Source organism: Lutra lutra, chromosome 15, assembly GCF_902655055.1.
Source record: "Lutra lutra chromosome 15, mLutLut1.2, whole genome shotgun sequence".
In the NCBI taxonomy this organism is placed as follows: Eukaryota; Metazoa; Chordata; class Mammalia; order Carnivora; family Mustelidae; genus Lutra; species Lutra lutra.
Window position 1 is genome coordinate 22853143 of NC_062292.1, and position 15628 is coordinate 22868770.

Genomic DNA, 15628 nt, shown 5'->3' on the forward strand with positions numbered 1-15628 from the left:
TCCATATCAACTGTCAATTTGTTTCCCTATTGTTTTCAAGTACACAATATTTTTTTGTACATTGAATTAGCAACTTTCAGCGTCACAACTTATTGTAACATTTTACTCTCGTGATACTAATTATTTGTTAGATTAAATGATAGCTTTTCAAATCTGTCACATTATAGATGTGATATAGATCCTGAACTGGATTGAGGCCTGTACACCATCCAGAGGGTCACAACCACATCACCATCTCAAGGTTCTGTCCTTGGGGAAAAGCCTCTGAGAGCTGGGAAGGCAAGTGGAACCCACATCCCAAGGAAGGGGAGAGGATGAGGAGCCTCTGAGTGCCGGGGTCCAGCTCATGGGTCAACAGGCGGTCATATTCTCTCAATGACCTCCCCAACATGTGAATAACCAATAGGTTATTTACACTTTGGCTTTACGTTTCTTCACTTAAAAGCCTGTCAGTCAAGAAGCTGTAAGGAAAGGAGAGCATGAAATACTAAAATAAAATGGTCCAAGCAGTCATATAGTCAAACCCCCTCCTTTTACAGGTTTGAGAAACTGAGGGACGCTGTGACCATCTAAAGCCATGTGTTTGTCACTGCAAAACTGAGACCAGACCCGAGATCCTGAGCCCTAGTCCACTGTTATTTCTGCTGTGGAGACACCTAGCAAGGGAACTAGAGAAGGACAGTATTTAAAAGAACCTACTGCTATATCAAAACATAGACGGGGTGGGAGGGGGAGGGGAGGGGGGCAGGAGGGGGCAGGAGGAGGGTGAAAATGTAGAGCTTTGCATCTAAACTTAAACGGCCATCAACTTTAAAAAGGTAAAACTCTGGGGCACCTGAGTGGCTCAGTGGGTTAAGCCTCTGCCTTTGGCTCAGGTCATGATCTCAGGGTCCTGGGATCGAGCCCCACATCGGGCTCTCTGCTCAGCAGGGAGCCTGCTGCCCCACCCCCCTGCCTGCCTCTCTGTCTACTTGTGATCTCTCTCTCTCTGTGTCAAATAAATAAATAAATAATCTTTAAAAAAAAAAAAAAGGTAAACTTTGAGTTATAAGATAATGAAATCATGGGCACCTGGGTGGCTTAGTTGGTTAAGCAACTGCCATCGGCTCAGGTCATGATCCTGGAGTACCAGGATTGAGTCCTGCATTGGACTCCCAGCTCCATGAGGAGTCTCCTTCTCCCTCTGACCTTCTCCCCTCTCACGCTCTCTCTCACTCTTTCTCTCTCAGATAATAAATAAATAAAATCTTAAAAAAAAAAAGATAACCAAGTCAGGGGGATCCAATGTACAGTGTGGTAACAATACTGTAGAAAGTAGAGCTTTATGAAGACACAAGATTCCAAGTCTGTACCCGTAGATGGTCTGTTATCTAAGGAAGGAGGCAGAGTACGCCCACAGGACAGAGTGCATGAGCAAATACAGTGATCTGGAGACAGAGAGGAAGGCTCAACAAACATGTGCAGCATTAAGTGCATCGTGGAAGGCTTCCTGGAGGTGGTAACAGCCCCTTGCTTTCTTTTCTCTTTGTTCAAGTTGGACCTCAGGGCAGAAGATGAAGTTAAGGTATTCCGCACATTGTAGCTGATTATCACAGGTCTATGCCAGGCTCCTTTCATGCTTTGTATGCTTTTTGCTTGCTTCTCCTCATCCCATTCCCTTCCTTCCATAGATGCCATTCTAACATTCAGTGTGGCCCATTTTGGGGGCATGAGTAGATCTCAAAAGTCTCATCACTATACAGCAACGACAAATTTATACCTATATGTGGTGATGGGTGTTAACCAAACTTATTGGGGTAACCATTCTGTAATAAATACAGATATCAAATTGGTATGCTGTATACCTAAAACTAATATAATGCTCTAGGTCACTTATATCCCAACTTTTAAAAAGTTAAATAAATAAATAGATATGTAAGAGAAACTACTGTTGGGGCGCCTGGGTGGCTCAGTGGGTTAAAGCCTCTGCCTTCGGCTCAGGTCATGGTCCCAGGGTCCTGGGATCGAGACCCACATTGGGCTCTCTGCTCAGCAGGGAGCCTGCTTCTTCCTCTCTCTCTGCCTACTTGTGATCTCTGCCTGTCAAATAAATAAATAAATAATCTTTAAAAGAGAGAGAGAGAAACTAGTGTTGAACTATCCCGCGATATGAAAGATTGCTGTTTGCTCCAACTGATGGCTTTATCAGCACTCTGGACTTTTTTCAGAGCTCCCTCACACACCCCCAGATTTGTCATGTTTACTGTCTTAAGCCCTGAGACCATGGCACCAGCAGCCCAGCTGGAGGGAGGTGTGGAGGGGGAGCTATAGGAGCCCCTGTTTGGTCAGTTCATCTACCCACCTGACTCACAGGTCCTGTCCCCCTCCCTCCCTACCTGGGTCTGTTGCTTCCCACGTCCCCAGAGCCAAACCAGCCCTCCAGGCGGCAGCCAATCTGGGCATTGCCAGGACTGTGGGCAACAGGTGTCCGGAGCAGATGAGGCAGATGAGGGCAGAGCTCCCAGGCAGGGAGGGAGGGCCCAGGAGCAGAGCCTGGTGTGGAGCTAGAGAAGGGGGTTTGCTCCCGGCAGTCTCTGGGAGGTGGGTTGGGAACGGTGTCTAGACATGGGTCCCAGTTTGCACGCATGCGTGCTTGTTTCCCATGCTCCCACTCAAGGGACAGAGCTACTGTTGGTCCTGCTGCACCAGGAGGAGACAGTCTGCACTGTGCCAAGTCCTGGGAAATAGCCATGGCTTCCTGGGCTTGCAGCCTTGCCCAGCCAGCTCAGGGAGTTCTGAGCAGCCATGGCGCTTCTGGTTCAAAGCCAAGGCCTTTGAGAGGCACCAGGATGGGTGGACGCCGCTCTACCCGGTCGGTCTAGGACTCTTGAAAAACACGCATAGGAGAAAAGCCAAGCCTTGAGCGACGGATGGGTGACTTTAGATTCCCGCCTTCTCCCAGCTGGGCATGGGAGCAGGAGGCGTGGTGGGGTGGTTTTGCGGGAGTGTATTTGGGGAGCTTCCCACTGGAAGAACCAGTAAGTGGCCAGCTAATTTGGTTAGGGTCTGTCCTGGTGGCTGAGCAAATCCCAAAAGAGACCGAGCCTAGCAAGGAGGTGATAGGGAAACCGGAAACCTCAGATGTTACGGAAGGAGTGTGGCTTTGAATGGTCTGAGCTCCGCGCTCCAGATCGGCTTGGAGAGCTGTCCGAGGTCACCCCCACCCGCCCCCGCCACAGGCAGCCCAGGACCCGGTTTGCATGCCCATGACCCGCTCCATTGCAAACTAGCCACAGAACCCTTTCCTCCAGGGGCTCAGACGACAACCTCATTACATGTCTGCCATAGTCATGGGCTTCGGTGTAAATAAAACCTGCTGTTCCCTCTTCTCCAATATTGTCACCTAAACCCACTTCAAGGACATGTACAAAGGGAACAAAGGGGTTCTCCCTACACTCAAATTTTTCTAGTCCACTTATATTTATGGTATGGTTCTCTTTCTTTCTCTCCCCTTCTGAATACACCTGTCTTTTTTTTTTTTTAATGTTAAGAATAGTCTCATGATAGGGAGAAATGCATCCTGCTTCCTTTAGCAGACTTTGGGGGACTGCAGACCACGTGCCGAGCATAGCGCTGAGCTCAGTGGTGAATTCAGCCCTCTGCGAACATTCTGTCTATGGAGGAGATAGAGGGCACACCAAGGATCAGCCCTCCAACTTAGAATGCCACAGGGAGGTAGAGATAGGCTGTTTGGGTTATCCAGAAAAAGGGAGAGATTACTGCAAGTGTGGGCAGAGGAGTAAAATGTTGAATCATGGAAAAGGCTTAAAGGACAGGAGAGATTTGCACAGGTGGAGATGGGTGCATGGTACGGTACAGGTTGTAAGTGAAAAGTCATTTCAGGTTGGATGAAAATTCCTGGTGTTTTTGTTTTCCTTTTCCTTTTTTTGGGGGGGGGGGGTGGGGAGGCAGGGATCCTCCTTTATTTGTGAAGAGAGAGAGAACACTCATGCAAGGGTGGTGTGCGGGCAGAGGGAGAGGGAGAAGAGAGAAAGGGAATCCCAAGCTGACTTCCTGCTGAGCATGGGCCTGCTGAGGGGCTCGATCTCACGACCCTGAGATCAGGACCTCAGCCAAAATCCAGAGTTCCATGCTCAACCGACTGAGCCACCCAGGCGCCCCTACCTGAATGCTTTTCTGATACCTGATGCACACACATTTCCCTTGACTCTCCGGGGGTTCAGAAACCCCATGTGCATTCAAACCGCTGTTTGGTTGAGTCCGTGGGGGGAGTCTGATGACACTAGTGGGCACCTGGTTTGCTCTCCTTTCCTGCCCCCCTTCCCTCCCCTCTCAGTGGCCAGTGGTCCACCTGCTGTGGCAGTGTAAGAACCACGAAGGGGACAGGTGGCTGCTCATGTGCAGCGAGGTCTATTGCCGAGAAGGCTGCCGGGATGGCCTTCATGCCCGGTTTCTGTCTGGGGACCTGAGAGTGGTCTCCCTGAGGCCTCTGCCGTCCACCCAGTGGACCTGAGCTCAGGACCTGAGCATGCAGGCAGCCGGGGAGGAAGGAGGCCAGGCCTCCAAGCTCCCACTGCCCCTGCTGGGCTGCACTCACCTAGCCTTGCCCCTCCTGGCTGGTTCATTCTCTCCACTGTGCAAATCCTCTTCCTTTTCTTCTTAAAATATGCTGCCTGCCCAGGCCTCCCCCCACCTTTCCCGCAAAGTTACATTCCAACACACTCATCTGTGGAGTTCCCTTGAAGTCAGGTTTCGCTTAGGAGAGTTCACTGTGGGAGAAGGGGAAGGGACGATCCCTCAACAACCCGCCTTCCTACTGGTTTGCTAAGACCCAGCTTCTGGCAGGACAGGCAGGGGGCCCTCCCCCAAAGCTTGGTTTTCATTCCACGGTAAAACACAGCTGTTAAAAATAATTCAAACATGAGTGGTCACAGAGGTTCTATTTGGGGTAAAAAGCTTTGGACATGGTGGTGATAATTAATGTAACTAATGTAATTAGTGCCACTGAGTTGTGCACCTCAAAATGGTGAAAATTGTAAATGTTATGCTATGTATATATTTTACCACAACAAAAAGATTGCAAAAAATATATATATATATACGATATGAACCACGGCCGGTTAACAATGTTTTCCCTCTGATCTTCCAACCATTGAACTAATGGAGAGAAAATTGCTCCACACTTGTAGTGGAGAAGGCCCTTTGCCTGTCAGGAGGTGGGGGGAGTCCCCTGGGGGCATGGAGCAGGGCTGAAGCTTGGGCTGCTCCCCAGTGAGGCTCCCTGGGCCCCTTCCCCTCAGGGGCAATGGCAACTACACTTCACAGCCCTTCCCCAGCAAATAACACATCCTCCCTGGGCGTGAACTCTGATGGAGGCAACATGGCGGACGCCTTATTAGTGTAGAAGTAGGAGGGGAGAAGAAGCTGGTAGATTTTGGTGTTGAAAATGGACATTTGAGGAAATAATAAGGAGCATTCACTCTTAACCCACTGAGCCACCCAGGCGCTAGGAGCATTCACTCTTAAATCCATGCCCGGCTGCCCCGTCCTTGGATGAATAATAAAGGATTCTGTGGGATTTCTATTTCAAATTCCTCATTTATTTGGACATTCGCTTGGTTGTGACTCCAAGTTATCAAAGATGCAGGATGGGAAATCTGTAGCGGGAGCAGTGACGTGGAGGCAGAGACAAGATGCCGGAGAGGACAGGGTCTTCCTAGCCTCTCCTTCTCTTCCTGTTAGGGTACGATCTGAAAAGTGTCCAGATAGTGTCCCATAGCACAGACACCACAGCAAGAGCGTGCAGCGCAGCTGAATGGGTGAGCTTCCTCTTCCATGGGTAAGGCCCTCCCTGCGACAGGGGGGCGGACAGGCAATCTGGAGATCATGCCCCATGCGCTGTGGGGGTGTGTAGGGGAGAGCTGTGGCCCATCATCTCTCCAGTGCCCCAAACCCAGATTTCACGTGTAGGGTGACAAGATCTTGGCTGGGAAAGCTACGGGAGGAGAGGGGACTCTATAAGATGCTTTTCCCTCAGGGACCCCGTAGATCAGAACCAGAAGCAGATGAGAGCTGACTGGACTGTCTTGATTTCTTCAAAGGGAGGAGGAACAACGATACTATGGTTTTGTGAGGAGCAACAGCCCTTGCTGTGGTGACTGGCTGTGGAATTCCCGGGCAGCAAGGCACAAGGGCTGGTCATCAGGAGGTCACAATGGCTGTCAGACCCAGCAACTCATGTCAAGTGGGGAGTGGGCTTGGCCCAATAAGGACTGGTGATGAGACGGCGTGTGTTAAAGTTGTTGTCCTACACTGGTCCGTCTGGACTGGGAGACAGACCTCATGACCTCCTGCCTAGAACTGCCTCCTGGTATAAGGACGTGTAACTGTCTGAGATCACCCAGGGGGAGAATCAGACAAACGTGTTTGCTTTTCACTGAACAATTAAAATCGTTTTGCCTGCTGACCCTGTATTTCAAGGTGCTGGCTTAGTCCTCAGTCCACGTCTCCGAGCACTGGATCAGGCCGTTGGCAGGTGCATCCGGCTGCTTCCAGGACTCAGGCAAGGAGGAGCCGCGTGGTTGGCAGAACTCTTCAGGAAGTCCTGGCTGTTTCTTAGGGTCCATCTGGGCAGGTCTCCTTTTCCTGGAGAACATGGGCTCTCAGAGAAGATAAATGACTGTTCCTAGAGCCAATGAATGACCTCAGTGTGACCAGACCCCAGGTCCGCTCATCCTCACCCAGTGGGCCCTAATGACAGCTGAGATGCAAGGTGACAAGTTCCAGACAGAGGAAACAAGAGGTGTGGTGAAGGCTCCCCCTCCTCCCCCTCTCCCAGCTGCGCCCAGCTTTTCTCAATAGCTCCTTCCCTCCCCACCCTCTGCAGCAGGCCGTGATTCAGAAGCGCCAGGGGTTAGGCGTGCCCTGAGAAGGGGGAGCAGGACCCCTAAGTTTAGAGGCAACTGGAAAACTCATCAGGTATGTTCCCTCAGGCCACAGAGGAGTTCTAAGTGGGAACTGAGGGCCAGGCTCCGGCAATTAACAGGCTGTCACTGGAGCCTGGGGGGCTGGGGGAGTCCAGTGGAGGGAGGGCAGTGAGCATAGAATCTGGACGGGGGGGGGGGGGGTGCTGTCCCCAGGGCAATGAAGTCGTCCAGCCCTATGACAATGTAGCTGGGTGCCCGAGTAGAGCGCTGGGCCTCTGAAGGGGGTGGGGGGCTTCACGGCTGCAGCACTGTCCCTGGGAGACTGCAGGCCCTCCCCATACCCGCCAGCTGCTTGCTAGGGGACTAGACATGTCAGTCACCTTTCCCTCACGCTGAGGTCAGATTTCCCTTTCTAGTCCATGCATCAGAGCCCTTCCACTCCAGGGCTCCCAGAGGTGGCACAGCGCCCCGCCCCATGATGTGTGCGGGTGGTGACAGGTGTGTGCCCACCTGAGAACACACACACCCTCGCAGCACTGCTCCCCCACTGCTCAGGGTGGCCAACCCAGGCCCCAGAGACATTCAGCAAGAAGGTCTCACTCGCCCAGCTGTTCAAACTCAGTAACAAAACTTCAACAAGGTTCTCCAGCAGCGGCAGCTGGTTCCAGAGGCAGAGAAGGAGGACTGAGGTGGGTGGGGAGGGGAGACAAGGTTAGGCTTCCCTTTTTTCGTGCATTCCCCACAAAGAACCTTACACCATGGCCTTCCGAGTCCACTCAGGGTGTCCCACGAGGAAGGGGAACATAGCAGGTTCCAGAATCAATGTCCACATTGGAACAGCGGCAGGGACCGCAGTCCCCACGATCACCAAATACAAAACTGGCTTGGGACCTGGGTCTCGGTGTCGTTGCAGCAAGCGTGTCCTGAAGAGGTCCCCTGAACACCTTCCAGCCCCTTCTCAGACGCTGCTGTGCCCTACTTCTCACATCTCTCCTCACCCCAGGTCCCCTTTCTTCTTTCATCCCTCAAGGAGTCTTGGGGTGGAGGCAGCCTTCACTTAGCTTTCCCTGCTGCTTATCCTCTCACAGTCCAAAGCTGGGTGGAGAGCAAGGGAAGCAAGAGAGCTTGCAGTGGGGCTGGTGCTGGTGGAGGAAGGTTCAGGCACAGAAAGAGGCCTGGCTGCCCCCTCGTCCTGCCAGCCCCCACCTGCGGGCCACGGGGCCAGGCCCTGCCCTGGTTCTCAATGCACTGGGCAGCTCTAATTCCACTGTAGGGCAAGAAAAGCCAAAACAAACAAACAACACTGAGATGTCCTTGTGGGCTGTTGGAGGGGTCCCCCGCTGCTCCCTGGTGTCCTGCCGGGACAGCAGTGTGGGTAGGTATGTGGAGGGGTCAGGGGTGAAGGGGGTTACACGTCTGTACTAATAGCCCTTGGATTGGTGAAGGCCTCACGCCCAGAGCCTGGCCACGTCACCGGGTAACTCTGGGGCACTGCCAACTTGAGGGGCAGGGGTCCCCCTTCCTTGTAGTATGTAGGAGCAAAGGAGAGCCTCTCCCCTCCGCCCCCATTGGGCACCATGTCAGCCGTCCGTATGTAAAAGGGGGAGCTGTACGGGGAGCAGGCGGTGCAGTGGCCGGCCGCCCCCCCGCACGGCTGGCCGCAGGGCTCGCTGGTGAGAGGCGCCAGGCCGCCTCGGCCGTCGGGGGCTTGGGAGCTGCAGGCATTACAGCTGGGGCCTCTGGGGTGTGGGGGCAGGTTGCGCTCCTCCTCCTCCTCGTCTGCATCTCCGGCTCTGCTCTTCTTGCAGCAGTAGTACTGAGGGGACAGTGGGGAGGGACGCTTGAGGGCCGAGGCTCCCCTTGCGGGGCACAAAGGCGCCCATGCCCCTGTCCACCAAGGACACTGCAAAGAGCGCTTTTTGACGACTAAAACTCAGCACCAGACACCCACGTCCCACCAGCACATACTCCCAGCCTTGCCAAACCAATACCTTCCCTTTTCCTTCCCCCTACTTCATAGCGTTCCCTGCAGGCTGAGGTCGGGAAAGGCGGGACCTCCGTGTCTACTGAGGACAGGGGTGGGGCCACAGTTCCCCCAGAGGGGTGCCCTTCCCACCGCTCCCGAAATCTCAGCTATGCCAGAGACACGACACAGTGACCAGCTGTCTTCCCAGCACACTCTCTTTGGGGAACCCCTGAAGTGGACAGAGTGTGAGAGACACAGGGCTCCCGTCTGGCTACCCTCGATTCCCAGCCCTCCACGCTTCCTGGCTTTGAGGTTTGTCACCCTGGAAGCGGGTCCAGTTTCTGACCCTAGAATGGGGACGTGGTTTGCCAATGGCCTCCGGGGACTGACCTGGAGCCTACAGTAGCACAAGACGGCGATGATGCAGAGGAGGATGACTGTAGCTAGGATTCCGCCAGTGATCACAACTGTTCCCGCTGTCATCCGCCCGACACCCCATCAAACTCTGCAAAGACACGCGAGCACAGGGAGGTGAGGAGCCGCCACACTGTGCGCAGGGGAGGGGGAGGGCGGGGAGGCCTCCTGGGACTTCCTGCATAGGTGGAGGCAGGGAGGACCTGAGGGCAGCTGGACGAGAAGGGCCACAGGCACTGAGACACCGGGGGCTTCCTGAAGGCAGAGAGAGGCTGCAGCCTGGGCCAGGCTAACCTGGGGGTTGGGGGTTGGAGCGGGTCACAGCTGAGCAAGGGAAGAATGGAAGCAGAGCACTAATGGAGAGCATAATTCCGCTCTTGGCCTCTGCTCAGTTTCAAAGCTTGCCGTGCCTCTCTCTAATTCTCCTCACATCCTACTCGGCCTGCCTCACCTCGTGGCTCCATCCAAGACACAAAGATGACAGCTTCCTTTTCTGGGGGCTTAGCCTGTGGCACTGCCCTAAGCTCTCCCTGCTCCTCTCAGGTAACCCTCAAAAATACCTTTCGGGACAGTTCGTTATTACCCCTGTGTCACACATGACGAACTGCGGCTTCAACTGGTTTGGCTGAGGTTCTGCCCAGCCTGGCTCACCCCGAGGCCATGCTCTCAATTGCACAAAGAGCAGTGGCCCCCCGAGCCCCGGACTCAGGTGGAGGGGACAGGGGCCGATTCTCCCAAGTTTCACCTGGTTCTGCCCTGAATCCAACCCACACTCCTTTGGGGGCATCTCTGTCCTCTTTCCAACTCCTGTGCAAGACAAGGGCAAGGTGAACCCAGAGGGAGTGGGCAACAGGCAGCATTCTGGCCCCCAGACCGTGGGGGCGAGGTTGAGAATGGTCCTGCTAATGGGGGTGAAGCTCCGCCCCCCGGGCACGTGGGGACAAGGCTGGTGGTGCCCCTGCAGCAGGAGGGCGGGAGGAGCCTTGGCATCTTGAGGAAGAATGACCGTGAGCACTTACGTTCAGTGACGGGAACAGAGACCTGCAAGACAATAATAGGAACAGAGCTATTGGGAGAAGACTTTTGCCCCTGAAAAAGGCCCCAAGGGTTAGACTAGTCCACAAGCCCCCCTCCCTACCGCCCACACTCTGTCCTGGTCACTGGGAGCGTCACCGACAAGCCCGCAGCTCCCAAGTCAGCCTCCCCTGTGCCTCCCACCGTGGCCTGAAGGACATTTCACTCAGGTGTCCCCCTGGGATGTCCAACTCTGGTACCTGATGTGACAGCCTAAGTCATCACCCTCTTTCCAAGTGGGCAACCCCCTGCCTCCCTTTCTCCCCCCCCCCCCGCCCCCCGTTAGTGCTTCCACCAGAGGAGGCTGCTCATTACTCGGAGGCCAAGCGGGGCTGGAAGGGGAGCGGCCGTCCACGCCGGAAGCCGTAGGCCCTGCTGTGTCCACCTGGAGGAGGGGCACCTTGTTCTTCACTCAGATACCATCTGCCGCTCGCCATCCTCATGCACCCCGCCACACTTTGCCTGCCCCGCGTGCCGGCATGCTCACCCCCTGCGGTCCCCCTACATGAATCATCTCTCCACCAGGCAGGCCCAGTTCTTAGGAGGCTCCGGGCCTAGGGTTGACAAGGCACTTTAACGTACCTTGTGGTATGGCCTAAGACACACAGAGCAGGGGCTGTGGGGGCACCGAGCAGGGAGCGACTAACTACTTGGGAAAGGTTCCTGGAAATGGTTTCGCTGGAGCTGGGTGCTAGAAGCTGAGTGGGAGCTTGACCCGTAGGTAGACTCAACAGCCCAGGTGCGTGAGAGACCACGAGGGCCTCCAGGAGCTGTAAGGACTCTGGAAAGGCCAGGTAGGGTAGGCACCAAGTGGGAGAGGCTGGGAGCCAGGCAAGGATTGGCATCCCACTCTCTCGGAGGCCACAGGCGTTCCTGAGGGGCTGCTGGTAGCAGAGTGCATGAGCCTGCTTTCTCCACCTGTTTAGATTCTGCCCACCCTCCAGCGCTCTGAGAGACCCCCTGGATCCCCCATCGTGGTGCTCTCTCTCTCTCTTTCTCTGGATTCCCACTTCAAAGTCTTTCCATGGGCCACTTTCCAAACCCTCTCTTGGTAGGATGCTTGTTTGCTTTCACGTGGGAACATCTTGACTCCACGGGTACATGAGAAGTCCTGTGGGATCAGGAGCTGTGTCCGATCGGGCTCCTACCCCTGCAGTGTTATATATGGCCCGTGCTTGATGAACGTGTGTTTGCTAATCCTGGGCCAGATACAGGACTTCCTTTGACGGCCTGACAGTGATGACCCTGACTGACCACCGGGGGGCAGCAAGTTGCATGGCTCAGCTCCCATCCTGTCTCGCAGACCCGAGCGTCCCTGTTCAAGTCCGATTTGACTGACTTTGCCCAGATGCATGGTGGGCCATGCTTCTGGGATTTGCTGGGCATTTGTGGGGGGCGTGATAGGGGGCGGGTGATGAACCTCAGCCTTGAGAGAATGTATGTGCCCTCATGACAACATGCCTGCACTTGACCCTGCTTGCTCAGACACTCCCCACGGAGGGCCGTTTGAGCCAAGAGAGGCCTGTGGAGTGACCTGAAGCGGAAGGCAGCAGTGACTCACTCTACCTGCAAGTCTTGGCCTCGCCCCCTGAGATGTTAGCCTGTTTTAGGATACAGGGAGTGAGGAAGCTATATAAGAACACAGCCCTCCCTCCTTCTGACCTCCACACCTGGCCTCCCTTCTTTGGGTACCATGCAGCGGTTCCACAGAAGTGGCTGGAAAATGGGGGGGGGCATGGCAGCGGCACACATCTGAAGGCCCATCGGAGGCCCAGCTGTGCCATTTAGCGGCTACCCCATCTTGGAGGCTGACCTCCTTTCTCACTTGCGAAAGAAAGCTTAACAAAAAAACTCAGCTTACCATTGTGCTTGTGAGGGAAAAGTGAGAGTCACGTATGCAAGAGCCCCTTGGGGACTCTAAGAGAGTCCTTCAAACACAGTCATTTGCGGGGGAAAAGGACCGCCCCAGACATTTTAGATGTTGGCTTCAATGTGGCCTTTCAGTCAGGAACCCAGGAAGGCACTTGTGAAGGGCACGCGGGGAACAGGCCAGGACCCAGCCTCTTGCCCTGCGGACCCTGTGGTCACGGTACAATCTAGCATTTAAATCCCCATCTCCAAGGGCTCCTGTCATTGCAGGTGGGTTCATTTTCTTGCAACTAATGCAAATGAGTCTAAACAGCACTCTCCAGTCTAAACGCTGCTTCCATTTCCATCCCCTCCTGGGACAGGCAGACTCTAAGACAGCCCCAAATGAGCCCTCCCTCTTGTAGTCATGCCTAGTGTGCTCCCCTGCCCTCGAGGGGGGTGCCATCTGTCACTTGCTTCTAACCAACAGAACACAGCAAAGGCGATGGGATGTCACCTCTGTGAATAGATTATATGCCATTTCAGCCACCTTCTTGCTGTCAACTCCTTCCCTCTCTCTCCTTCCCTTGCTGGTTTGCATGCAGCAAGTTGCCACGTTGGGAGGCCCATGTGGCCAGGGACAGGGGGTGGCCTCTGGCCCTCCGCCCAGTGACCTAAATCAAGCTGGACAATCACAAGTGAGAGCGGAAGTGGGTCCTTCCCCAGGTGAGCTTTAAGATGAAACTGAAGCCCCAAGACACCTTGAAGGCAGCCTGATGACAGGCCCTGAGATGGTGACCCAGCTGGCCATGCCTGGAGCCCTGACCCACAGATGCTGTGAGCTGGTCAGTGTGTGTTGTATCAAGCTGCTAGGTGGGTGGGAGTCTGTCATGCTGCAAAAGATAACAGATGCACCTCGGAACCCCACAAAACCCCCACATGCGGGAGAGAAAGTTGGATCTTTAAGTGACTCCCCTCAAGTCATACAATAACAAGTCAGGACGCAAGGGTCAGTGTTGTGGAGTTTTCATCCTACCCAGCTGCCTCCTGCTGAGCTTCCCAAGGCTGGAAGCAAGAGGTTCCCTCCCAGGGCCTGGCAGATGGGTTCTGTGGTAGCCAAGTCAGGGAGCAAGAGCAGCCAAAGAGTTGACAAACCCATTGCCAACTAAAGATTCCCGGGACCTGCCCTGCGACCAGGGCTTTCTGGACCTCACTCCCCACCAACACCCCTCCCCACCCAGGACCCAGTCACCTTCTCCTGGGGTGAGGCTCAGCCTGCTGCTCACACTTACGCAAAACAGCTGGGACAGCGACGGCTCGGTCATGCAGGCTGCGCCCGAGCAGACAGAGGTTGGGGGTGCGTCATGGCCAAGGGCATCAGGTCCTGCCAGAGAAGAGAGAGGAAGATCTGTGAGAGCTGGAGAGGGAGGGCGGGAGCACAGACAGACTCCGAGACTGAGTGGACGTTCCCCAAAGGGACTTGTCCGTTGGCTTCCGCGGCTGCCTCAGTCTCTGAGACCCCCAGCCTAGGAACCTGAAGACAGGCTTGTAAGGCCACTTCCCGTCCTGTCCTTGATTCCTTCCCTCAGCGCCATTGTGTGGAACCCACGGCCCAAAACAGTAGCAGGACGCCGGGCACGAGCCTCTGCCTATTCTGGGAAGCGAGGCTTAAGGTGGGGAAAGGGGTCTAGCTACTTCTATCACACTCTCCTGGAGAATTCTGGCCTATCCCCTGATGAATGTGTCCTTGTTGCCTATGTGGCTGATTCTTTTCTCTATGGCCACACGTACCTCTTTCCCATTCCCTCCCCATCCTTCCCTGGGCCTGTCCATACTCCCAGTGCCCACAGCCACACAATCCTGTCCCTCACTCCAAAATCCCAACCTGCCTCAGGACAACATGCCAACAGGACACTCATGCTGGTGTGCTGATGGAGGAGGGGGTGGCAAGTTCCTACCAGGACATTTACGAATCCAATGTAAGCTAATCCCTGGGGTCCCTTAAAATGAAAATTCTTTAAATATCCACTCGACATGATTTCCAGGAGAGTCTGGGCATAGACTGGGAACAGAAGAGTGGGAAGGAGGACATTCTCCAGTGAGGCTTCCCTTGGCTCATTGTCCTGAGAGGGTAAGGCCCCGCTGGGGGTCTTGTACTGGGAAGGGAACCCAACTGATAACTGGATCCCCAGAGCCACCTTCCACAGGGATGGGCTGACCAGCTCGGGGCTCTCCGCGGCAGCCACAAGCTGGAGGTCAAGGGCACACTAATGTCTCAAGGCCTGGATCTCATCTGAGTTCAGCAGGCCTCAGGAGCAGAACTCTGGGAGAAGCCGAGAAGGCCCACGTTCACCCACAGATTTGGCCCAGGCCCACCTTCACGTCTCCTCTAGATCTAGGCCTTCCTGCCTATGATCGGCCCGGGATGTTGTGGGCACTCAGGCTTTCTTTTCTCAAAGATGTTCTTATTCTCGTTAAAATGGCAATCATGGATAGCTGGATGTCCAAGGAGATGTTTCCTATCTAAGTTTTTTTTTTTCAAGATTTTATTTATTTATTTTATAGACAGATATCACAAGTAGGCAGAGAGGCAGGCGGTTGTGGGTGGAGCGGGTCTTGGGGAAGCAGTCTCCCCGCTGAACAGCGAGCCCGATGCGGAGCTCGATCCCAGGACCCTGAGATCATAACCCAAGCTGAAGGCAGAGACTTAACCTACTGAGCCATCCAGGCGCCCCTCCTATCTAAGTTTTGACTGAGATGTCAACTGATAGAAATAAGAGGACGCCCGTGAGTTTGGGACAGGTCCCTCTTCCCCAGCCCTGTGCAGGGGAACACACATGGGAATGTCAATAGTCTATTTCAGGATCCAGGAGCCTTTCTTCCACTTTGAAAAATACAGATGGGTCACAAATTTGTGAAGATATGGTGTGGAAGGTTTCCTTGGCAAGTTGCTGCTGATCCATGATTCCCTTACCCGAGCCCCCAAGGGCGGCAGGCCCTGGGCTGGCGGGGGCTGGTTCTCCTGAGTCCTGTCCAGGAGCACCAACCAGAGACGTGAGAAGAACTGCGGCTGGACATCCAGGTGCACGGGGGCTGAGCAAGAGGTTGCAAGAGATGCCTGGGACAGGGCTGATGTGTCTGCCTGGGGTAAGGGAGCTGCAGGAGAGAGGGGCCCAGCAGGCAACCTCCAAAGAGCCCACATACACAGAAAATCTACAAAAGCAAGAGCCCCTTTGAAGCTTCCCTTGCTCTCTGACCAGTAAGAATTCCCCATTTCAATGTGGCAGCTTGTGAAACAGACCCTCTTGGGGGGCGGGGGGAGGAAGGGAAGAGTTGGGGAAGTACAACAGCAGAGGGACACGGCCCACCGCTCCTGCAGCTTCCAACCCAAAGCAGATCC

At 54.6% G+C, this 15628-nt stretch overlaps 1 protein-coding gene across 6 annotated transcripts in view; it reads right to left on the reverse strand.

The window, feature by feature from the left end:
• Positions 1-5582: 5582 nt before the first annotated feature.
• Positions 5583-15628, reverse strand: part of FAM163A (family with sequence similarity 163 member A) — a 74850-nt gene continuing 64804 nt past the window's right edge. For all 6 annotated transcript variants that reach the window (XM_047705775.1, XM_047705778.1, XM_047705774.1 and 3 more), the window contains 4 exons: positions 13521-13612; positions 10326-10347; positions 9283-9397; positions 5583-8742 (listed from right to left, as the gene is read on the reverse strand). In XM_047705775.1, the coding sequence (XP_047561731.1) occupies positions 8335-8742; positions 9283-9375 (501 nt within the window). In that variant the 5' untranslated portion in view covers positions 9376-9397; positions 10326-10347; positions 13521-13612 and the 3' untranslated portion in view covers positions 5583-8334. The remainder of the gene's footprint in view (positions 8743-9282; positions 9398-10325; positions 10348-13520; positions 13613-15628) is intronic.